This window comes from Chrysemys picta, chromosome 4, assembly GCF_011386835.1.
Source record: "Chrysemys picta bellii isolate R12L10 chromosome 4, ASM1138683v2, whole genome shotgun sequence".
NCBI classification, from domain to species: domain Eukaryota; kingdom Metazoa; phylum Chordata; order Testudines; family Emydidae; genus Chrysemys; species Chrysemys picta.
The window spans coordinates 86,602,710-86,628,295 of NC_088794.1; the positions used below are offsets into that span (position 1 = coordinate 86,602,710).

General features: G+C 44.0%; 1 protein-coding gene across 7 annotated transcripts in view; it reads right to left on the reverse strand.

Moving 5' to 3' along the window:
* The window catches only part of PLEKHH1 (pleckstrin homology, MyTH4 and FERM domain containing H1), a 95,851-nt gene that overhangs the window by 36,792 nt on the left and 33,473 nt on the right, over nucleotides 1-25,586 (reverse strand). For 6 of the 7 annotated variants that reach the window (XM_065592913.1, XM_065592911.1, XM_065592915.1 and 3 more), the window contains exons 6-17: nucleotides 24,327-24,408; nucleotides 17,982-18,994; nucleotides 14,705-14,783; nucleotides 13,351-13,442; nucleotides 12,461-12,611; nucleotides 11,281-11,420; nucleotides 9,860-9,970; nucleotides 6,235-6,321; nucleotides 5,036-5,197; nucleotides 3,292-3,372; nucleotides 2,014-2,193; nucleotides 1,113-1,221 (exon numbers count right to left, since the gene is read on the reverse strand). In XM_065592913.1, coding sequence (XP_065448985.1) covers nucleotides 1,113-1,221; nucleotides 2,014-2,193; nucleotides 3,292-3,372; nucleotides 5,036-5,197; nucleotides 6,235-6,321; nucleotides 9,860-9,970; nucleotides 11,281-11,420; nucleotides 12,461-12,611; nucleotides 13,351-13,442; nucleotides 14,705-14,783; nucleotides 17,982-18,994; nucleotides 24,327-24,408 — 2,287 coding nt within the window. The remainder of the gene's footprint in view (nucleotides 1-1,112; nucleotides 1,222-2,013; nucleotides 2,194-3,291; nucleotides 3,373-5,035; nucleotides 5,198-6,234; nucleotides 6,322-9,859; nucleotides 9,971-11,280; nucleotides 11,421-12,460; nucleotides 12,612-13,350; nucleotides 13,443-14,704; nucleotides 14,784-17,981; nucleotides 18,995-24,326; nucleotides 24,409-25,586) is intronic. The other variant, XM_065592912.1, reaches the window with a different exon arrangement.

Here is a 25,586-nt window from a genome sequence, read left to right on the forward strand (position 1 = left end):
CAAGGAGAGAAGGAATCTCCCAGCAAAATCTCCCATGGCAGAGCCCCTTCCGATCCCTACAGAAAAAGAACCTGGCCCAACTAGCAAGCAATTAGGGCAAGCAGCACTACATTGGGCCACATTAATCCTTAGTGTCACTCTACTGACTCCAGTGAAGCCATGACACTAACAGTGGCCAAGTAGCTATGAATGCCAGCAAGAATGCCAGATGGCTGCAGAGAGCAGCCCTGCAATTTGCCACCAGGCCATCTGAGAGCTTCACACAGGCTGGACTGTGGTGGGAAGCAGCTCAATTTGTTGATGCATGTGAGAGACCGATTCTGTGAAACAGACACATGCTATTGGGATCTTTATCAGTGGAAGCTATTATGGCACAGTGGAAGCTATTATGGCACATTGATCAAAGCTTAGAGACAGCTGTATGTCTGTATGTGGGTGTTCAGGAGAGAGTATGTGTGTATTCAGGGGTGTGAGAGTTTATGTGTGCGTGTATGCATGCATGTCGGCAAAATTATGCATGGTATGTATACCTCAGAATCTGTGCAGGTGGTATGTGTGAACGTGTCTACATGGGAATGAGTGAGTAAATAGGTGTGTATGTATGTGTGAGACAGTATATGCATGTGTGTGGGAGTGAATGTATGTGGCTGCGAGTGTGTATGCATATAGACATGGGGAGAGGTGTGTGTGTGTGTGTGTGTGTTTGAGAAACAGAATATGTGCATGCAACCATGGTACATGGGTAAGTGAAACTCAACACAAACCGTGCCAGGGAGTCAGAGATTCAGACTTTTGTCCCTTAAGTTCTTATTTATGAAGAATATCCCAGATTTGGATCAACTTTCTGTGCTCAATATTTACTATAGTTTGATCTGCAATGTAAGAGGAGCTGCAGATGCTTTGATAAATTAATTGACAGACTAGGTTTACTGTAGTGCCTGAGTCCTTTGCTGAAGTGCTACTGTATAATTAGAGGTGAAAGGCACCTTATCCCATTACTGATCTATTGAGCCATTCCCTCTTCTCTTCTGTGGCTGGATTCAAACCAGTGACAGAGATAACCATTCCTCACCCTTTCCCACTATGGAAAGACATTTTGGGTTTCTACTTACGTGCGTCTCCCTCTGCATCCAGTAATTTTCCAATTAGCTGTTCATATGCTGTGCCCACCTTGGCACTGATGCTGCCAGCTGCTACTGTCAGATGGTACAGCCATGTATCCTGGGGATAAAGGAGAGAACAGCATGAAAAGAACAGGTGATGCTGGAAACCCAGTGACATTTCACTGTCATCTTTATAGATGACCAGCCATCAAGGTGCCAAAAGCTAAGGGTCACCATTAAAGGTAAATATATTTCTCTCTCTCTCTCACACACACACACACACACACACACACACACACACACACACCCTCTTACTCACTCTTCACTCATTTAATTTTTGGCTCACCCAAGTTCCAGTTTGACCAAAGGCCAGCAATGGCTCGCAGGAGGGCTAGCTAAGTGCTTTGGGGCTATCACTGTTCATCAAGTCATAAGGCGTGGAGTAAGTCAGGTTTGGATGGGGCCTCTGAATTTGGAACAGCAGAGCACCATGCTCCAAGGATCCCCCACCAATTGTCTAGGAGTAGTAGTGCACAGTGCATGTATGTCTGTCTCACTGCTGTATGAACTGTGCCTGATACAAGACAGAGTCCTGCAGGGTTGTGGGTGGAGAGGGACTGAGAAGGTAAGTCTTTCTGCGGTGATGATTTTTGGTGGGGTTTGGAAGTCTTGGTATCCTGAGCCCTCAGCTGCAGAGAGGGCAGCAAAAATGAAAAATAAATAGAAGGGAAAAGAAAATCATTAAAGCAGATTCAAAATCTCAACTCGCCTGTTGGGGTTGAGTTTGGGGGAACTTTTGGGTTGGTTCTTATCTTATCCAAACTGGTTTAACCATCTGTATTTTCCACTCACTGGTGCCAAGTTATACCAGCATCACATATCTCTGCTCTCCAAAGACACCAACTCATACCTTCTCATGTTTGGTACCAATGAGTAAGTAGGTGGGACTCTGATCCTGCGGGTGAATCACCAGGGTGTAATGGGATGAGAGGAGACCCCCTGCAGTGGCTTCATAATCTTCATCCGAGTCACAGGAACGGTCCACCTCCTCCACCTTTGACTTGCGTATGTGCAAATGCCCCAGAGGACACTGGGAAAAGGAAATGAACTAAGATAAGTATCCTGTCTTTGTGTAGAGAAGATGGAGAAAAAGAAGAAACTGAAACCAGGAAACCCTGGTCAGATAGCTGGGAGTGCTAGAAGATGCAAGAACTAAACTATAATTCTATGTTCCAATTATATAAAAGTGATAGTATCATTTTGCATTTCTGTAGCACCTCTCCTCCTTCATGAGCCTAAAGTACTTTACAAACTATGGCCCCAATCCTTCTCCCATTATTATTATTATTGTATTGTACTAGCACTAGAATCCCAGTCAGGAATTAGGGCCCTTATCTCTGGGTGACTGGACCCTTTAAGGAGCAGGGTCCAGTGCACATGGGACTCATCAGCTGCCTCCTAATTGGCTTTAAGTGAAGACACCTGGGCTGTAGGGCAAGGGCAGCACAGGTGAGAACTGTGTGATAGCAGGGTGAGATTCAGAGAAGGGCAGGTGAGAACCCCCAGGAGAAGCAGAGGAGAGCTGTACAGAGACCCTGTGGGAAGAGCAAAAGGCGAAGAATGTTGTTGATGAGGTTTGGGCAGAGGTGGGCGGAGCCCCTGCTGAGTTACAAGAGAACTTGTACAGAGGCCTTAGGAACAAGGAGAAGAACCAGCCTGATTAAGGGAAGCTGAATGTGAAACATGAGAGTGGATGCTGGAGGGTGAGTCCCAGGGTAGGGGTAGGATTCACATGGGTAGGGAGGCCTGGGTGAGTGGAATGCTCCGGGAAGCTCTCTTGCAGCAAGGCTTAGTGGAGGGCTGTGGGAAGCTGAGCCCAGAACAAGGGCTTGACATTCCCTGAGCAGGGGTGGGATTTGCAGGCACAAAGACAAAGGAAGTGAGAGAGAGATAAGTGGAGTGATCTGGGAGACAGCAGGAACATACCTTGTTAGTTATATGTCTTTGGTATTTTTAAAGACTATTAATGTATTTGTATTTCTAGTAGGAGGTGTAGGCATTTTTGCAGAGTGGGAGTTACTAGTTGGGGCTGAAGTGAGGGAGAGGATGGGATTGTTGGAGTAAGAAAGGATAGTAGGTAAAGGAAGATAGAAGCTACATGAGACATAGCAGAAGGAACACAAAGTACCTTGTCCTCATTATTTCGATAGTAGTAAAAGGTTTTCCCAATCAGTGCACACCAAACCAACTTAGAGTGACCATGCTTCACCTACAGAAGGACAAAGGAATGAAAGATTTTAACCTAGGGACTGGATCCTACTGCATTGCCAGCAGTAGTTTTGGGGATTTTTTCTTTCCATTCAAATCTCTTGTTGGAAGGTTCTCTATACTGGTTATTCTGATCTAGTGTAAACTATCTTTCATTTGTGATCCCTGCAAAGATGCAGGGAAACATTTTCAAAAGCACCTAAGCCAGTTAGATGCTTTTGAAAATGGAATGTAGGTGCCTAAGTAATTGAGGGTATGTCTAGACTGTACAGAAAAATGCATGGCGCTGAGTCTGAGACCAGGTCAAATGACTTGGGCTTGAGCTGCAGGGCTAAAGATAGCAGGGTAGATGTACTGCTCAAGCTGGAGCCTGGGCTCTGAAACCCAGAGAGGTGGGAGGGCCAGTTAACTGACCCGGGCTCCAAGACTCTGTGCCAGGGGTTTTTCTTTGCAGTGTACACATATCCTGAGATCCTTCTGAAAATGTTATTGTGTTTTGAAATGCAATATACAAAATACATAAATAAAAATGTTTAAATAATGATAAATATTCAACATATCAAAGCAGACCCATGGACTATCTAGTCTAGTGACCTTTTCCCTGTTACACAGGAACAGACCAATGGGCCATGTAGTCTGGTGACCTATCTCCTATGGTTCTCAACCAGGGATACATGTACTCCTGGGGGTACACAGAGGTCTTCCAGAGGGTACATCAACTCATCTAGATATTTGCTTAGTTTTACAACAGGCTAAATAAAAAGTACTAGCAAAGTCAGTACAAACTAAAAGTTCATGCAGACAATGACTTGTTTATATTGCTCTATATACTATACACTGAAATGTTAGTAAAATATTTATATTATATGGTAAAAATGAGAAAGTAAACAATTTTTCAGTAATAATGTGCTATGACCCTTTATATTTTTATATCTGAGTTAGTAAGCAAGTAGTTTTTAAGAGAAATGAAACTTGAGGGTATGCAAGACAAATCAGACCTCTGAAAGGGGTACAGTAGTCTGCAAAGGTTGAGAGCCACTGCCCTGAGCAAACTACAGACCAGCCAGACTTTAGTCTTCACTTGGACATTGGCCAGTGCAGCATGAAGGAGCCCCATAATGCATCTTGTGCAACACTGTTCTATGGGGAGAATACAAAATTCTTTCCTGACTCCAAGTAGTGATCATTTTTTGTCCTGAAGAATGAGAATCCATAGTGCCTGGAAGTGTATCCTGACTAAAATAACTGCCGATGCTATTCTTATATGAATAAGTGTCCAATCCATTTGAAACCTTCCTAGATAATTTTCTTGATAATATCCTACAGCAGCAAGTTCCATACGTTAATTATATGTGACATTATAAAAGCATTTACTTTAATTGCTGTAAAATATTTTGCATTCTTCTTGCACTGTACTATTGAAGAGGGTCAATGTGTCCTGATAGGGTGCTCTATTCCATTCTTCAATGTATATAATTATCATAACCTCTTTCCCTGATCCTTTGAACTTCAGGAATCCACCTCTGCCTCTCTGTAACCCCCAAGTTTCCAGGGAGAATTAAAACACACACTTCTTGCAGGCCCTCGGTATATAAACCCAGAGGGCTGTTGTCTGTGAGGCCATTGGGTGTGGAGGGAGACTGACTGGGGTAGAGCCACCTTACCTTGGTGAGCCAGCCTTTCACAGTGGGTTTGGCATCATTCTGAGGGACCGCAGCAGAGCTGGTCACCTGCACCTTGAGAACGCTCTGCAGAACACGGATCCATTCTTCCAGGATGTTGGGAGAGTCTGCTGTCAGGAAGTAGGTCCTCTTTTCAGTGATGAGCTGGAGGGAAAGGAGGCAGGGAAATGTCAGAGTCTGATCACGTGTGATCTCTCCTTCAGATGTTGAGTCGTATGGTCATATGGCTATTTTTATAAGAGTAGCGAAGTTAACCCCTATGTCCTTGGCCAAATTCAAACTCAAATAGTTACATGCTACATCTGTAAATTCCCCCCATATTTTTGCTGGATACTAGATTCTTCTTCATTTCCTCTCTTGTTCTGCAATGTTGCTTAGGTCTATTAAGTAGCTGCTATATGTCACTATAGAGGTGGTTGCATTTTAGTGGTGGGTGAAGTATTGTCTATTTCTTTATTTATACATCCATATTTATAGCCTATTTTTGCCCTCTGCCCTCAATAGCTTCCAAAGTGCTTTGGAGTCCTTTGAGAGGAAAGCTGTTTCATGAATACAAGATATTACCATTAACTCTCAGTTAACTTCAGTGTGAGAAGGGCAGAAGGGAGCTCACTCTATGCCAGTCCCACTCAGAATGCAAGGGAGGCTTTAATATCTCATCTCCTTTACAAAGAAGTCCCCTGGCATTGATGCCTTGCCCTAGGACAAGTAGGGCTAGTGATGGGCCAATTTCAAATGGTTTGGAGACTCAGTTTCGAGATGCACCCAAAATTGTAGATGTTTCTCCAAACCTTATGAGAATGGTCTCGCCGAGAAGATTCCTGGTACCACTGCTTTTGGTTGGGCCAGAAGCAGCACAATAACAGACTCTCTCACAAAGGCTCAACCTTTCTTAAGAAGGTGCTGGCTGCACAGAGGGAAATGCAGAGGGGAGAAAGTTATCTGAACTTCTTTAAACATCAGAAAGCTGGGTTTAGGTTGCATTTTGGACCTTTGCGCATTTTTATACAAAACTGACTGCCTCCCCAAGCTGAAACACAAGGCAAATAAAAGCCAGGAAAGTCAATACACATCTGTCATGACCAGGTACACCATCCAGACTGAAGTAACTCCTCTCCCACTCAGCCCTGTTTACATCCTTGTGCATGTGGTTATGTGCAAGGTCAAAACGCAATTCTCACCTGAAACGTCTGGGACCCTTCACCCCGAATGATCTGGCAAGAAGAATTCAGCTCAACCTGCCCCTGAGGCTTGCGGATAACATCGCTCTGTGAAGAAAAAGGCAACAATCTCAAAAGGATCAGCACTAGCTTCATCAGCCAGCTAGAAGTATGGAGTATGAGACATCACACCTGGATGCATTTTAGGCAACATGTGGCTGCCACCCTAGGGACAGACTGAGAGGTGCCTCCTCCACCAGGCTAATGAGAACTTAGCTCCCAGGGATGGAAGTACAGCACACCCATGCCCATAGGCACCACCAATATGAGATATCCCCACACTATGCTAATCAAGAATGTGCAGAGACGGAAGAGCAGGATGCTTTTTATTTAAAGCTATTTCTCTGTTTAGGAAGTTTTAACAGATTTTAGAAATCTGTAAATGTCAGAGACAATACAACAATCATTACAACAGTGAACTTTTGTTTAGAGAAACATTATACGGTAATAGCAATCAGATCTCTCTTTTTAACAGGGTGTTAACATGTTACAGAGTGAGCATCTTCACACTATCCATGACATGTTCTTTTAGTGTTTTGTTCTGGCTTTTTAAAAAAAAATTTTTTGAGTGAAATCTCTGATTACATGCATTTAACAGACCAGGTAAGTCGATCAGATGTTAATATTCAAAAAAATTGGAAAGGTGTGCTGGGTTTTTGGTGTTGGTTTTTTTGGCAGGTGAATGTACTTTGTCTGAATATTGAATAAATGGCTGTCTGTTTTGCTGGGTACGTAATTGGTGCATTAAATTTTCCATAACAACTCCCATATTTTTTTGAAAAATTCCACCACAGTTGAACTATTTTTCTTCCCCAATGAGCGGCTATCAGTAGCAGAGCAGCTACTAGCTGATGAGAGACTAATTCTTAATTTCCTTTTGTGTGATCATTTCCACTAGGAAGCCCCCAGGAGGATTACCAGAAGTGAATCAATGAGTGATCTGCAGGGCTGGTCTTTATGCCATCTTTAGGATTTCTTATACTGTGCACTTTCAAGGGTACATTCTTACACAGGTATGGAAATCCATGTAAGACTAACAAACTAATTGCCCTTTGGCTGACTGGTGTACAAGTGCATACTTTAGTAGCAATATTGATAGGCACCAGTTAACCTGGCCTGGCTGGTGCTTCTTAGTCATAAAACTGCATAATTTCCTTTTTTACCTTTAAAGCAGATGTTATTTGAGCCAAATGGGTATCCTTCAGAAAATGGAAACCCAGCCCAAGTTAAGTCTATAGAAAAGAAAAAGAAATAATGGTAGGTAAAATGTAAGACAGAAGTTAGGAGTGCAAAGTGGGAATTGAAGAGTAAATAGCCAAAAACATAGAAACAAATAATGACATTTTTTTATAATAGAAGTAGGAAGCCTGTGAGGCAACCGTTGAACCTGATAGACTACCAGAGAGTAAAGAGAAAATTTAAGGAGAATAAGGACATTGCAGAGAAGCTAAGTAATTTCCTTTCTGCAGAGACATTCCTCAGACCTACTTTTTTGATGTGTTTAAGATGAGGTGCTGGAACAAAATGATAAATTTAAGAACGAGAAGTCATTAGGTGCAGATGAGATTGATTCAGGAGTTCTGAAGAAATTTAAGAATTAACTGGGTGAGCTGCTAATAAAGTTATGCAATCTCTCATCAAAATAAGTTCTTTGACAGAGGACTGGAGGATAGCAAATATTGTATCTATCTTAACAAAGGCACTAGGAATAGGTCTGGGAATTACAAGAGAGTAAGACTTACTTGAGTACCAGAAAAAATGGTTGAACAGTATTTAAAAAACAGAATTATTAACACTTTGAAAAATGTGATATGTTAGAGAGTAATTAGCATCGCTGCTGTAAAGGAAGAGCAACCCAATTTTCGTAGCTTTTTGAACAGCTTCACAAAATAGTGGATAAAAGAGAGAACATTTGCTCGATGTGTAGCAGATGTCAAAAGGAAAAAAAAAAAAAGATACATAAGGAAAGGAATAGAAAAGAACACTGAAAGTATTGTGATGCCATTACAGAATTCAATTGTGTACCCTCACCTAGAATAATGCATTTAGTTCTGGTCACGCTATCTCCAGAAATGTGAGGACAGGTCAGAGATGAGTAATAATTATTAGGGGCCTTGGTAGGCTTCTGTGTGAGGAGAAAATAAAAAGACTGCGACTGTTTAGAGAACAGATGTAAATAAAAGAATGAATGATATGGTGATGGTGAATTGGGTGCTCCTGTTTACACTTCTTTGAATCTCTCTTTTTACATTAACTTTTTACACTAAAAAGAAGAACAGGAGGACTTGTGGCACCTTAGAGACTAACAAATTTATTAGAGCATAAGCTTTCGTGGACTACAGCCCACTAAGAAGTGGGCTGTAGTCCACGAAAGCTTATGCTCTAATAAATTTGTTAGTCTCTAAGGTGCCACAAGTCCTCCTGTTCTTCTTTTTGCGGATACAGACTAACACGGCTGCTACTCTGAAACCTGTCTTTTTACACTAACAAATTTAAAATTAACAAAAGGAAACCTATTTTTTTACCCAATGCATCTGTGGAACTCACTGCCATTAAATAGCTGAGATGTCAAAAGTTTGTAAGATTTTTAAAAGAATGAGGGCTTATGGATAATGAAAACATTTAAAATTACCATAGGTAGGATTTAAAAAAGAAAATATTAAAACCCACTCATATTTCAGGTCATAAGCCAGCCACAAACTGATGGGAGTGAGGAAGAAATATCCCCTAGGAGGGGATAAATGTCCACTGTAGAATTTCTTGCGCGCACACATACATCCCACCCTGTGACGCATCTCATGTTGGCCACTTTTGTAGCTAGGATACTGGACTAGAAGGTCCTGTTAGCTGATTTGGCAATGCCTACATTCCAAGGAAATCATATGAAAGAAAATGTTAATGTTACACAGTTAAAACTCAGGACATATGAAAATTAAACTGGCAACACAATACAGCCCCTTGTGTGTATATATTGTAGTACTCTTTAAATGATCACCTACCACTAGGTGGAAAAAATGGTATGCTATTGTATTATTTGAGAAACAGTATGGGACCATGCAGTTAACACTGAATCGTATGTTTGTACAAGGAGAAGAGTTAGGAGTCTGTGGTCAGTCCTAATTTTCTAACTTCTTCACATCTGAGTGCCTACCTGCATGCCCTTAATATTGCACTTGCATTTATTTTTGCATTTGCTTTCATATTACAGTAAGATCAATGTGAGGATAAACACTTTTTTTTTTTTCCTTTCAGTGGTCTGTGTGTTGTCAGTCAAAAGTTTCAAGCCAGTTCCTAGTGGATATGTTGTTATTTCACAAAAACCACCACTACACACGGCCCCTCTGTCTGAACAGAGAAACCAATGACTGAATGGAGACTCCCCTCATCCTTGGGGTCGTACCCAGGCTCGGGGTGAGGCATATTTGCAGGGTAGTGGGGGGCAAGTCTGCACTGCAGCTGCCCATGTGGTCTCTGTTATGTGAATAAACAGAGGATTTCAGTTGCCAGAGCTATCCATGTGGTACCTTTCACCGGTTAATGAAACTAACTCAGACTTCAAGCGGCCTTTCCCCTGTGTCTCACTCACCGGAGACTTGTAGTACATGATTTGTCCATTTCTCAGAACAAACCAACGTCTCTTCCATGTCTTCACCTGGCTGCCCATTTTCAGCAAATAGCCCGATTTCTCCATGGGCTCCTAGAGGATAAAAGATAGGTGGATTATCCTGAGCTCAAGATGAAAGCAACTGAGAAGTGCCCACACCAAGGGCTGCCATCTGCCAGGTCTCCAGCATCCCCCATCTTCTCTCCAGCCCAGATTGTCAGATATCAGGGCCCACATCACTGCATAACTTTGAGAATCTGCTACTGCTCATGTATGTGTAAGTACTATGGTGGATGTGTGGGGCAGTGAAGAAGATATTGGAAGGCAGGACTGGTCATGCTTTCACAGATTGCCTGAATCATTGAAAATTATTATTTCCCCATACAACGTGCTAAGCACTCTTCAAACATAAATGAAGTACGGGTAAGCTCTAGGCAGCAGTAAGTCTCAAGCCTCTTGCATGTATACTCATTTACTTTCAAGAATAAGAGAATAAAAAAATGGGTGGAGGGGTGGGTAAATAATGGATTCACATGAGAAATTCATTGATTTTTAAGGCCACTATGATCATCTAGTGTGGCCTCCTGAATAACACAGGCTATAGAGTTTGACTAAGTGGTCCCTGCGTGAAGTCTATAATTTGTGGCTGAGGTGGGGAGATGGGAGGTTAAACAAAATACATCTCATGCCACTGAGCTATGTGCTTCACGCTTTGTCCTTACCTTGCTGCTAGGCAGGAGTAATGTGGTGGCTGCAAAGGAGCATTCTCGTTGATGCAGCACGTTGTAGCTGTGCTTGCAGAAGCAAGCCCATATCAGCAATGATAAAATAACACTGGGTATTTATGGAACGCTTTTCATTTGGTAATCTCAAAGCTCTTTACAGAGATGTGCAATTATCTTTACTCCCATTTTATAGAGGAGGAAACTGAGGCACAGAGCGGTGAAGCAACTTGCTTGATATCACACAATCAATCAGTGGCCGAGTTGGCAATAAAACTTGGGTCTTGTGACTCCTGCTCTGTTGCTCTAATCACTAGGTCAAAATGCCTCCCATGTTTCCAAATGAAGAACTTTTTGTTTCTGTACAAATGGGTGAGGTCACAACCATCACCTAAAGAAGAGTGGGATGTGCAGAAAACTGGTATGGATAATCAAGCTTCATGCTGATGGCCCCAAGGTCAGGAAGGACTGTATTGCCAATGCTCAGCACTACACAGTTGGCCAAGTACATTATGGGGGTTCCTATGAAGTATCAGGCAGTGGCTGATGCCAGAGACAAGCTGGATCAACAGTCTGGTTTGGCATGGCAGATCCTTCATACTGTAGCTTTGCCACTCCCCTTTCAGGGTCAGTGCTGTGTCCATATCCCAGAATTGATGTCCAAGGGGGCATAAAACTTACACTGCAGACTCCACCATCAGTGGAATAGGAAGATGTCCGCTGCAGCTTGTGCTCTGGCTCTGAATAGTCACCATCCAGGGAGTAGGCATCAGGAGGAATGGCATAATCACTCTCTGAGCTCAGCGAGGACATAGAGACACCTGCCAGGAATTAAGGGACAATGGGAATCCTATGTGCTCAGGATCTGTGTGAGATCTGTAACTTGCACCCTGAGCCTGCCTGTCTGAAAAAGCCTCCAGTTCAACCCCAAAGCTACTTGGCTTAAGGTGAGCAAATCAATCAGATATTGTTCCAAATCTTGGACATCCAAATCCCACCACCCAGGCCTGTGAACCCATTATTCTGTAAACATGAGAATGGGAAGGAATTCTATAATGTAGTGAATTCAGGGCTGCCTAAATACAGGCAAGATACTCACTATCCAAACTACACATGAGAATTTTAACTAATAGAGCTCAAGAACCGCTGCTGTCAAACCACAAGCTTCTACCACTTGAACTAAAGGAGAACCCTGATCATCTGTTACTAATAGTACAGCTTCACTTTCTGTAATCCTTCTGCCTCTAGATTCCAGTGGCACACAGACACATTAGCCAGTACAGCACGAGAAGAGACCATTTTAAACCATGTACAGCATTGAGAAGAGACAATTTTAAACCATATATACAGAATTCAGGTTTATTGTTCGCCACTTGCAATGACAGTGCTGCTTTTTGGAAAGTTAGATTGGATCCATACGTCAGTTCTCATTCTCATGTTTTTCACCTTCACTTATACTGATCAGGATGCAATTTATCTGATGCTCCAAAGGCAGGAAATAATTGTGCACCTTTTTAAGTGCCATTTGGCTTCTGGTGCAGAATTTAACAGCTGTGACAGAGCTAACAGGAGCCAACAAGAAGTTGATTGACATGAGTTGGCACTAGCATGCCTAACAGATGGCCTGGAAAGAAAAAGGTGTTTCTTTTAGCATACAACTAATGTGTAAAAGCTCATGGTTCCAAGGATCTATGTGTCACAATCATTTGGCTGTAACAATCAAATGGAGAGATCCCCAAACTGGTCCTGGTGTCAGAGTTCCATCGTAGACTAAGAACTATTCTAGAAGACTGGTTTTTACTGAGCAATGGTTGGCAGCCCAAGTCTGCCTGCTCTCCCCAATTTACTGGGTTTGCCTTACCTCGTTTCACAGCACGAGGGCTGCCTGGCATGCTGGTCTTTCTGATCTCAGATCCACCATTGGAGGTCCTGAAGCTGGCATGGGAGCTGCAGTCATCATCAGAGCCTGAGGACTCATCTAAGAAAGGAACGTTGCTGATCTGGGTGGCTTTCTGGAAAACAAGCCTTCAAGATCAGAATGCGAGGAAGGAGGCTCTCCAGTACAAACACATGCTACAATTCATAAAGAGACAGCACAAACAGAACAGGGCCAGTCTTATTTCTTCAAAGCTACCCAGGCCCTCTCACCGCACTCACCATCATGCTGAGGTTTTCAACTCTCATTCCTCTTTCTCCAGGGACTCTCCAGGCCATGTTCCCCTCCAGGTCCCATATTCCTGAGTCTCCCCAGATTCTGTCTTCCTAGGGCTTCACAAACCCAATCTTTCCCCTTGGGCTCCCAAAATCCATCTTCTATTTCATTCTCCTCCGGCCTCCATCCTCCAAGACCTCACTAGTCTCCACCATACCCATCTTCCTGAAGCTTCCCAAGAACTGCCTAGTCTAAAACATATACCAGGGTTCTGTCCTCCTCGAATGGGGATCTGTAGCTTCAGTGGACTGAACCTTTCTAAATTTCACTTTATGCAAATTTGATGATGTATTCAGGGACTTAGCAAGTTGCCAATATTGCCCTCAGTTTGGCAAAGATAAAATAGTTTTAAATATATCTATTACTACCGTGTGTGTATGTGGCATCTGCTACTCCACTGCAGCCTGTCAGTCTGCAGGGCTCCCTGGCATTCTCAAGCCCTCTTGTCTGCTCAGTGTTGTCCCTTGCTACTCTCAAGATGGTGGCAATTCTCCCCATTCTTTCCTTAACACAAAAGGTGAAGTATAGTAATCCCTTACCCCCTTCAGCGTAGTGTAGACTGGAACAGTTACATTTCTGTAGATAAGACAAGTGAATGGCCCAGAAGCTGAATATGATGGAAAATTCGAAACTAGAAAATTTAGAGAGAGAACAAAGACTGGTGAAAAAACAGCAGGTTTTACTGGAGGGAAGTAGATGTGAAGGCACAAGGTAGCAATAGGGAACCTCAACAAGACGAACTAGTGAGAAGGAGGCAGATCTGGAAGACTTGATCTTGCAAAGGTTGTGGGGATTACTAATTTTGGAATGTTCTCGAAGGTGACTGCACTTCCTCTTCCACTGTGCCTATAGGACACCTCACCTACCCTTGCATTCCTCCCAGGGTGATGGCAGCCAGGCACAGTGAACCACATAGTGAGAGGCAGAACCAGGAGATTTTAGCATTCTGGTGGAGAAGTGCAGGACCAACCATGACTTAACTGAACTAGGGTGAGACTGTTTGGCCATCTTACTAATAGAGAACACAAGAAAGGTATTCCATTGCTCCCCACTTTGTGGGCCCAGGGCTAGCCTTAGATCTATTTAATCCCTGTAGCTACATAGGGTCAACTTACCAAGGTTCACACACATACCACAGAGATGCCAGTCAGAGCACTATGCCCAAGGAAGTCAGTGCCAGAGGACCATGCCAAATATTTAATTCCCTAACTGCCTTCCCCTTCTTCATTTTGGAAGGTTCCATGCCTAGCTTCCTGTGCCATTTTGATAGGTCACCAAAGGTCGTGGGAGCTCAGAAATAGGTGGAATATGATGGTGGGGTCACCACAGCCTGAGAGCAGATCACAGGCAGGCAACAGCAAGGTATGCAGAGAAGTGTCTTGTCATAAGTGCGGAAAGGGGTAAATCGCGCCCCCCCGCCCTTCCCCTAGAAGTTACTTAACATAGAGGACAAAAAAAAAAAAGGATTGGTCCTTCAGGGTATTTCTGTGCTGCAACTGAGGGCAAGTCTTCCAGCCCAGGTCCACAAACTCATGCTAGCATGGTTCATGCTAGCGTGCTAAAAATAGCAGTGTCAACATTGCTTTGACATTGCAGCTCTCACTCCCTCCCCCAGGCTCGAGAGCCCGAGCAACATCTACATAGTTATTTTTAGTGCACTAAATCAAACCCTGCTTAGCATAAATATGTGGCCCTGGACTGGGAGGCTCACTCTAAGATGCAGTGTAGGCATACCCATCTAGGCCCAGATATCTTCCTCAACCTGGCTGACAGCCAGGATGAGATCTGATTTGAAAACAGGCAAGAAAAGGAGAAAACATGAACAGCCAGAGGCTAATGTCTTACAACCTCAGCCTAAGCTCTCTCTTTGGATGAATCTTATCTCAAACTTACTCCAGTTGGGAGAGTCAGTCCCGAGGGCCACCTCCGACAGCCTCATGCCAGACTTGGCTACTGCATAGATCCGACTCTCCTGGAACAAGAGCATTGCATAGGGTGATGGTCAGAAAAAGCACCAGAATATAACAATCAAATTGTAAGTCAACTGAACTATTTCACTTGTTCAGATTTAATGGCCTCACATTCCTTTCTGTCCTGACTGGCAGCCGCATCCATGAAGGAAAGAATCGCTAAGGAGAAACTGATCCATCCCACTGCATGGGGGAAGGGAGCTGTAGTGGCGATATCCAGTCCCACCCCCTGAATCACAGCTGAATTGCTGGTAGTGCTACAGAGATCATATCCTCAAACTGGGACATCTACACTCAATCATCAATTTAAATAATAATTTAGAAATGCTGGTCTCATTGATATGAATACTGCATTAAAATGTACTAAAAAAAGGTCTAAAGTGAACATCTGTGAAAGATTCCTATTCTTTGCCAAGGGAATAGAGGCAATAGCTGGAATTATTTGAACAAGCCTTGTCCTGAGTTACCATAACATATGGCATTTCCTCTCTAAAGATTTCAAAGAGCTTCATAAATGACACAAATTCCACGGGAAAAAAAATCTGACACTAATGCAACATTAAGATTGAGAAATCAAGCAGTCAAAAGTGGGCAAACACAGAGTTAAGATTGGAAGATAATCCTTAATTCTGCCTCCTCGTGCTTATTCCTTAAAAACGCTATCGCCATATAATTAAACATTGTCAAGTAATATAGAATATTACACATAAAAAAACTACATGAAAATAGCATTAAGGTTGGAAAATCAAGCACACAAAATTTAGAATATGCCAATATTCAGGTTAACCATATGCATATGCATTATAATACAGTCTTTAATTACATGAGCACACACTATTTTTTCCATAGGATTTCTGCCTCATTCAGTGCACAGCACGAACAGTACTCATTGAATGAGTAACTATTCAATAGTTTGGTTTCTCCTCATTGTTCACTGGGTGGCCCGATGTCTTATTTAATACACACAGTTCAAATCTGGCTCTGAAGACAATTATTAAATTCCTTATGGAAATTCTATGGCATTCATCACTACAGTATCTGAGATTTTCACAAACGTTAATTAATTTATCTTCACAACATCCTTGTGAGATGAGTGGGTGGTTTTATCCCCATTTTACAGGTGGGAAACTGAGGCACAGAGAGATCAAGGTCAAAAGTGTCCACTAATTTTGGGTGCCCCACTTGAGACACTTAGGACCTGATTTTTCAGCGAGCTTAGCATTACACAACACTTTATATGTTCAAAGCACAGCTCCCATTGACTTCAGTTGCAACTGTTAGTGCTGAGCATTTTAGCAAATCAGACCCCAGGGCACCCAACTCAAGCTGGGCACCCAGAAATGAGGAATGCACAGTTAGTGACCACCTGTGAAAAGTTAGGTTTAAGTCAGTGGTGCCCAAACTTCTCCTGTCACACCCATCCTTACTAATAATGCAATCTGTCCACATGCCCCCTCCATTCCTGCACAGTTGGCTAAGCAGAGGAGCTTGGGCTGAAGGCAGAGCTGTGGCTAGAGACAGTGCTGGCCAGGGGGTGAACAGAGAATGAGGACAGAGCTGGGATGGGGGCAGAGCGGAGCTGCGGATGGGGCTGGAGCAGAGAGGTGCAGTTAGGGTGACCAGATGTCCCGATTTTATAGGGACAGTCCCAATTTTGGGGGCTTTTTCTATTTCCCCCACCTCCTGTCCCGATTTTTCACACTTGCTATCTGGTCATCCTAGGTCGAGCAGAGCTGCAGCTGGGACTGGACTGGGGACAAAGCAGGGCTGGGGGCACTTCCTCCCTGTCCCCCATGGGGGCTGGCCTGTCCCCCATGGGGGCTGGCCTGCCCCCCCCCCCAAGTTCCACCCCCCTGAATGTTCCTCCATGCCCCGCCCCCAAGGGGACCACACTCAAGTTTGGGGACCACTTTTTTAAGTGACTCGGCTAGCATCACACAGGAACTCTGTGGCAGAGGCAGAGATAAAACCCAGTTCTCCAGGGCAGCATTCAACAGCCTTAACCATGAGACCGTCCTTTCTCTTCCTGCAATCCCCTGCCTCATTCACCACACATCTCCCAAATTCTGAAACAAGTCAGGCAGGAGTCCTACAGACAACAGCCTCCTTCACAATACAACCCTGATTCATCTGCACAGAAGGCTCATCCTATGCACTGAATAAAGGAGGGATCCTGGGAAAAAAATTGTATGTGATCATGTAATTAAAGGCTATGTCTGTACTACGAGCTGGGGGCGTGATTACCAGCGCGCATACACATCCTCATGGCAGCTCAATGAGAGCTAGTGCGAGTTGTGCACACGAGCTGGGAATTACATCCTTCACTCATAATACAGATGTAGCTGACTGTATCATAAAGCACATGCACAAGGGGGCCAAATTAAGGTTGCACAGGCAACCTTCATTCTGACATTTCCTAACTTTTGAGGGCTTAACTTTCCAACCTTAAAAATGTTCTTTTAATGTAGTTTGTGTGTGTCATTTTCTGGGTTTTTAAAAAACAAACTAAATAAACAGCCAGATGGTTCCTCAGCAGGGTTGGAACATTCAGATCCCCCACACAGACCTCTGCCACTTAAACTAATGGAGTAACTGGTAGTAATAGTTGTAGGCTGTTATCTTCTATGTGGGCTGGTCACTAGAGGGGGATGAGACATATGCTTTGCCAGTGGCACACTTTACTTTTGGTGATAGCAGAATAATCTTTGGAATATGGAGTTCCTTTTCAGATTCTGGAGGGAAGCATTCTCTAGTGGTGACAGATCCTTCTGACTGTCTCCTACAACAGTCTGTCCTAGTGCTATTTCTCCCCTTCCCACCTATCCGGCTTGTAATTTCACATGGGGATAGAAGAACCTTCAACTGTAGATTTGCATTTCTTGACTTTTGAGTTTGATCTCTCAAGATTAATATTTCTTTGGTGGGAATTTTTTCCAGAGAATCTTTTGCTTTTGTTTTTTTAAAGAAAAGAATAAAAGTTTCCAATGTGAACAGTATGTTCATTATCTAGAACTATTTGGCTTGGTAAAGATGGCTGCCTTCATAAGTTAACTAAGGTTGCCAGAAGCCAAACAGCCCAGATAAAGGTCACTATAAGCCTTCACCTAGGCAACCCAAGCCCAACCATTATTGACAGAGGCACCCAAGTACTGATGAAAGGTGAACAGAACAGTATATGTAGTGCCACCTGCGTTTCTTACCCAGGATGGGAATCTGTGCAGTGGTGGAGTAGGAGGTTTGCCTCCTGGGTCTAGTGGTCCAGCTTCAGAATTCCCAGCTTCATTTTTGCCTGAACCAGGAAGCTGATCAATCTCCACTCCCATCCCAGCCTCTTTCCCAACTGGGCATCCGTCTGTCTCCATCTTCTCTGGCAGCTCATCATCATCAATGTCTGTCTCCTCCACTTGTGCAGGACAGAGTGTTGAGGTTGTTATGGGCTGGAAGGTGCCAACTTCTATGCTCATTACATGATGGAAGCAATCAGCACCTGGCTGGGGTTGGCTGTAATGTCTCTTTGCTAGCTGGATACTGTCTCTTGGGGTGCTGGGTGTCCGGATTTTTGGGAGAGTCAGACTATTGCCTAGTCCACATTCCCTCCCTGGAAAGCTTGGCTGTGTTGAAGTAACGGATGATGGCAAATCCAGTGTTGGCTCTGCAGTTGGGAGACAGCCATCAGGGGTACTCATCATCTCCCCGGAGGAAGAGGAGTCCAGCCTGTGGGAGCGGAACTTGGCACTCAGCTCATCTGAGGAGTTTCCCAGCTCTGATGCCATCTGATCTGAGGTGCTAAGAGAGTTCTGGTTTCTCCCCAAGGAAGACTGGAAAGCCAGGGCTTCAAGGACACTTGTGGACTCAACGGCGAGGTCCAGTAGTGTGGGATCAGGGCTCCCTGAGCTAGTGTCAGAGATTACAGTAAGGAACGTATCTTTCTCTAAAGAGGGCTTCCAGTTCGATGGGTCAGGGATGACCCTGAGCATGTTCTGTGAGGGCAATGATTTATTGTCTTCTTCTGCAATGGAGGCTTCATCAACAAGGATCATACCTGGTGTAGGGGGAACACCTTTAGCAGCTCTTCCCGGACACTCCTGTTTGACACCCAGCCCAAGGAGCACGGACTTCTGGTCTGGTTTCTCAAGCAAGGGTGACAATAGCATTCTGGGCACCAAAGGGTTATAGCTCCAAAGAGATTCAATAGGAGGGATGGTTGTTAAATCTAAAAAGAGAGAAGAAGGATGGTTAGGGCATTTAAATGTTTTTTGTCCAAAGTGTTGCTTGTTAGGACGAGTTCCTGTCAGATGTATTTCAGTCACATGGTATGTTTACACTGCATGTGGGAGCAAACCTCCCAGCGCAGGTCCATGACTTACATTAGCAGGGCTAGCATTAGCATACTAAAACCAGTGCTTAATTTGTGCCAGGGCTTAGCCCCAGCACCTGTGGGCTTACTACATCAGTTATTAAATTTAAAAAATTGCTTGAGCCCCGGCACCTCTTTCATTACAAATTAAGCACTGACTAAAAATAACTGTGTAGATGTTGTGGCTCTCAAGTCGGGGGGTGGAGAAAGTAGGCTTAAGCGCCTGACCTGCAGCCCAAATCACAACATCAAAGCAATGTCTACACAGGTATTTTTAGCACAGTAGCATGAACCCTGCAAACATAAGCCTGTGGACCCAGGCTGGGAGGCTCACTCCCAGATGCAGTGTAGACATATTCCTTGGAACAGACCAATGGTCCAGCTATAATAGTGTCCTTTCTCTGACAGCAGCCAATACCCTGTGGATCAGAGGGAAGAGAAATGCCCCCAGAAACTTATATACCCATGCAACATTATGTCACAGGTGAGCTAATGGGCCAGAACCTCAGCTGGTGTAAATCAGTATAGCCCCTGTGATTTCAATGGAGCTACACTACATTAAACTAGAAGAGTATCTGGCTTGATTTCCTTCTATCCCCATCTAGTAATCAGTGGATGCCCTGAAGCATGAAGATTTGAGAGCCTTTGTAACTATTACCACCAGCTAAAGATGCTACCTTCATTCATATGAATGTCTAAATTCCTTTAAAATCTTTCTAAGCTGTTTTCCCCAATAATATCCATGGTATCAAATCTCTTAAATGTATAATATGGTTTGTTCATAAGAATTTCCTTTTTTAGGTTTATGTTTTCATTCCATGTGTTGTTATGTTACAGGATGGGATAAACAGGAATGCCTGCTTGGCCTTCCGAATTTCCTTTATTTAATGTCTATATAATACCTCTGCTCTGTCACTTCTTTCTCTTCTCTTCCATACTGCGTAATCTTAGAGATTATCTGAACTCTATAGATACCTTCTAATGGCATCAGTGAGGGTGTGGAGAAGGATGGTGTACCCAAGCTCAACTAACAGAAGGTTTGGTCTACAAACCCCCCTAAGTCAGGGATATCCATGGGGAGGCCATGGGCCTCCTCAATGCCTCATGCCTTTATGGGAACATCATGGGAGCACACAGTCAAGCAACTACCCAGTAGTCACTGACCCTGATCCTACCTTCTGGAGATACAGCGAGTTTTAGACTATGAAGGGGCACTATGACTAGGTTAATTGTGAAAAAATAATAATACTTTGTATTTATATAGAGCTTGTCAGCCAAATTAATACCCCAAAATGCTTTACAAAACTGGAGAAATAAGCAAATATATGCCCCAAGGCCACACAGCAAGTCTGTGGTGGGAACTGAACACAGGGCACTTGTCTCTCAGCATTGCACTTAGGTCATTAGCTCATAGCTACTCTAATGGCAGGACTCGTATTAACTTTTCACTGAATAACTGTGGAGCTGGTGAGGGAATAGCACCTCAGAGGGCAGCCATGTCACCACCCTGATCCCTCCCCTAGGTATAGGGCCTGATCTGAACAATGCCTTTATGTGAGTTTGAAAAAGGAAGTGCGGAAACTGCTCATTGAACCGCTCTAGGCCAGATCTGCTAGGGTTTCAGCCTTTCTGCCCAGGAGGGCCAAAGAAATGATCTGGCCCCTCATCTTTCTGATCTTTTCTCAGACAGAAACCCACACCCTACCCCTAAATGTCTAAATTTCAGATGCTCTTCTCTGGACCTTCTGCAAAACCCTGACAGTCTAGAAAATTTTGTGTAGGGTCTGCAATAGAATGGGAAATTACATGGATCATTTCAAGTCTTCTCATAACCTTGACATTTATATTGTGTCTTCTGTCCCAAAGAACCAGATTCCAAGATGCTTTAGATAGAAATTATATATATATGAATATCCAGGAATAACAACATATAATTGATAATGGTGCCTGAGTATCACAGACTTCACAAGCCTTGCTCAGCTGCCAGCAGGGTTTACAAGGTCAATGCAAATTGAAACAGTACACGGACGGAGGAGAGGACAAAGGGTAAGGGAAATTATTGCTGATTGTAGAGAGAATAAGGGTGGGATCCACAAAGGGACTTAAACATTGCAACACTGAGGGTACGTCTATACTACCTGCCGGATTGGCGGGTAGTGATCGATCTATCCGGGATTGATTTATGACGCGATAAATTGATCCCCAGTCGCTCTGCCGTCGACTCCGGAACTCCACCACGGCGAAAGGCGGAAGCGGAGTCGACGGGGGAGCGGCGGCCATCGATCCCACGCCGAGAGGACGCGAAGTAAGTGATTCTAAATCGATCTAAGATACGCAACTTCAGCTATGAGAATAGCGTAGCTGAAGTCGACGTATCTTAGATTGATTTACACACACACCCCCACTGTAGACCAGGCCTGAGTGTCATAGCACTTAACTTTTAGGCTCCTGGAAAATCATAGGAATATGCTACAATCCACAAAGCCTGAATTAAGTGCCTCGGGTCCTTATACAATGAATGGGGAGAGACAGACACCTTAGAATGTGATCCACAAAGCGAGCATGCTAGAAATGGTGCTACCTAAACTAGCTAATGGGAGATGCCGATGACAGGGGTGTGTGCAAAGCCCCACCCCCCTGAAGGCATTCCGCACCTAAGTTTGGGCTGCAGGGAGGCAACTATCTCCGTTTAGAGCTCCATGAACATGAACAGGGACCAGCCACCTGAAGTCAGGCAGCTTAGCTGCCTAAGGTGTTTCTTGCAGGAATGAGTTAGGTGCCTGCCTCATTTCACATAAAACAGCTGGACAAAGAGGAGGGGGTTCTGCTGCCTGCCTTATGACTTTTAGCCCAAGGGTTAGAACACTGACCTGAGAAACCCAGGTTCAAGTCCCCCATCTCTGCTAGAAGGGTAGAAAGGATTTGAACAGGAGTCTCTAACCACTGAACTCTTGGATATTCTCATGTGGAGGTCCCTCAGTCTCTCCTCTTGAAGCTGTTCCACTTGGACAACTAATGAAGAAGTGATTGGCGCACTAACCACTAGGCTATACCCCCATTCTCACTTTCTCTCTCTCTTTCAATGACTGTTTAAGTGTTTATCCACAATGGAACAGTCCTAGGACTTATGTGATTAAACCTAAGGGTTAGGCCCCTAGGTACCTTTGTGGATCTGAGCCTAAAACCCACATTCTTGAGAAATGTCACAGGATGACTGGCCCTTTGAGAAGGAGTGGAGTCTTGTGCAGCTGTGACTGATCACCTGCTGCCCAACTGGGTTTAAGGGAAGGCACCTGGGTCTACAGCAGAAGGCAATAAGAGAGGAAGTTGCAGAATAGTTTGAGACAGTAGGGGAATAAGACTGCAGCCTGCCCAGCCCAAAAGCAGGGAAGAACTAGAATGAAGCTGGGAGGCTTGGATCCTCTTCTGTGGGAACACCCAGGACTAAGTTTGAGACACTGGGAGGTGTGGGAGTGGCCTGGGGAGAGAAGGATTACTAAGACTGAGTGTTTTTGAATTGTATATACATAAATTAGACCCATTAGGGGAATGTTTTAAGGACTCTGGACTGGCAGACTTATTTAAGGAGCCCTGAAGATGGAAGGCAGGGTGCTGTTCTAGGCAGGTATGTCCTCTTACTAGATATAAAGGAACAAGGACCATCAGTGTGTGACCCTAGAGGCACAAGGAACTGATTGTGACACCCACCCAGTCCTAATACGATCCCTGTATGAATTTTCCCCACTCTGACATCAGTGTAACTCTGCAAAAATGCCATTCATATGAAATATTACACTACGTTTCCAGGTTCCCAGGAATGTCGGGAGATGCCAGTAGATGAAGCTGTTAATATCAGCATGGCTGGCTGCAAGAGATTTATCTGTCTACTGGGGCCTCTCAATTTAGCCTGGCACAGTGAGTCTGTGCAATTAGGTGGGGGTAGGGGTTGGGTGCGCAGTGCTGAGCTGTCTGCTGTTCAATGGGTTGAGATCCAGGGATCACTTAATACTAGATTATTAATGCAGCTTACCAGCCATTCTGTCTGTGTAAACAGCCAGAGTCAGAGGGGATGAGAGAAACCCATTTGAAAAGCACCTGACCGGAAGTGTGCTGGGATTTGGCGAGAACTTTGCATGGTTTCCCTGGTGCTGGAGGGGTGGGGGTGGGGGCATAAAACATCTCAGAATAAGAGCTTAGCAGGAGAGAAATGTTCCCTATCTGCCTAGTGCAAATCTAGGTCATCTGCTCCCATTTCTAGACTTTATTTTTTTTTAAATGGACTCAATTTAGGCTAGGAAAGTTGGGGAAAAGGAAATTTCCTCCTTTGAAGTGAATTATATTCTGATGAAAGGTGCTGGATTCACAGTCCTCGAGAAGAAAGTCTTCTCTTTAGCCACAGAAAAGGTCAGGGGTGCTGGAAAAATGTGTATAGTGGGGGTGCTGAGAGCCACTGAACCAAACTGTAAATCCTGTATATGATGGAAACCACTTCAAGCCAGGGGGTGCAGTAGCACCCCTAGTTCCAGCACCTATGGAACAGGTTCAGTAAAGGCATAGGCAATGTTAAGCTTCTTCCACCCTCTTCTGCCAAAATGCCTCAACCTTGTGCCAGAGGGAACACTCTCCTCCCTCCCCCCAGAGCAATGGGGAGAGTTCAGTCTCCTTGGCTCAGTCAGTCCTTACTTCCTCTCTGGTAATATGTCAACAAGAAGTCCACTTGTGATGGTGACTCTCTGGCAATGTGGATGCCTCTACCCAGGGAGGAAGTATAGTGAAATTCATCAAGGACTTGATCTTGCGCTACTGAAGTCAATGAAGGTTTTGCCAATGACAGCCTTGACTCCCTGAGCAAAAGGGCCAGCCAAGCCCATTAGCTTGGAAGCAGTCGCAGCCTCCTAAACCAGAGGTCCAAGATTCAATCCCCACTGGCACCCAATAAGGAGCATTGTTACGATAAAAGCAACTTGCCGTCTATAGCTTCTTCCATCCAGATGGTTTTACAAACCTTGATATAATTAAGCCTCACAGGTAAGCATTGTTGTTCACATTTCAAAAATGGGCAAATTAAGGAACAGAGGTTATGCCACTTGCCCAAGTCATACTTACTAATCTATGGCAGCACCCATGATTCCTGACTACCAGTCCTCAGCTGGTTACTAGGTTACAATTCCAAAATGAACATATTTACCTTGTAATGCATCTTGAAGGGCTTCAATTTGCTCTGTCAGCCTCTGATTACAGTTTTTCAGGTGGTAATTTTCTAGCTCAAGCTATGAAACAATAATAAAAACTGAAAAAAAATATTTAAACACTCTCCCCAACATCAAAAAGTGTTTAGGTCTGACTGCAATTAAGTCTCAAGATAAGAACAAGAAAAAGAACAGATAAATTTAACTTTAAGCTCTGAAGCTCTTCTCAGCAGCAGCTTCTGCCAGTTGGAAGAGCCCTTCTGCACCTACCCACTCTTCCCAAATATCCTTGGAAAGCACCTTTTTTCTCCCCTGCATAGGCCTCATCATTTCTCTCTGCTATTATTTATAATTTACCTGTAAGATATTTTGGGAAACAATTGGTAGGAAAGAGACAGCTAAACTACTATTACTTGGGAGTGTCAGCTTTCCTTCTTCTTGCACACACTGTGATGGGATCCCCCATGTGTCAGGAGGGACTGGGTGGGAAAGACATGAAGTTAATCCCTACAAATATATATTCAAGGGAGGGGAAAGAGACACATCACAGCGAATAATCTGGGCAGTACTAAAGAGACTGGGATTCTCACCCAAACACAGGGTTCCACATAAAGAATCCCTGCACCACCTATAGGCGTAAAGCACCATGCTAACAACTTCCTTCCTGAAACAAATTGAGAACTCCAAAGTTTGGAGATGTATGTGTGGCCTCAATCCCAGGAGTAAAGAGTTACTGAGTCTTTTAAAAAGTGCTTTGAGATGGGACAGCAGGAACCTGATCCAGTGCTCACTGAAGTCAGTGGAAAGAATCCCATTGACTTCAGTGGGCATTGGAATGAGATAAAGGCCCAGGAGCTCAGAGGGTTTTGGAAGAGAGGGAAAGGGCAGACGTGAGCGAATGCCATGTTGGAGGAAAACAGTGTCAGACAGAGTTAGTAACTTTAAGGAAGAGTGGGAAATAAAATGGCTATGAGCCAGGTGCTGCCTTGGGAGGAATGACAGGAACTGCATCTTGAGATTCACAGGAGAGGGTGATGGTGGGGAAGTCTTTGCTTCCTCTGAATGAGAGAACAATTTACTTCAAATTCTGGTTCTTGGAGGTAGAAATTTGATCATGGCAACTCAGCACCAGTTTACTGCATTAGGCAAACTTTGCCCAAATCAGTAAATTGTCCTAAGTCACGAGGACGGAGGATCTGCCCATGCATCATGAGTTGTGTGCTGTGGCAAACATTAACTCCTTTGTGGCAGTGAATATC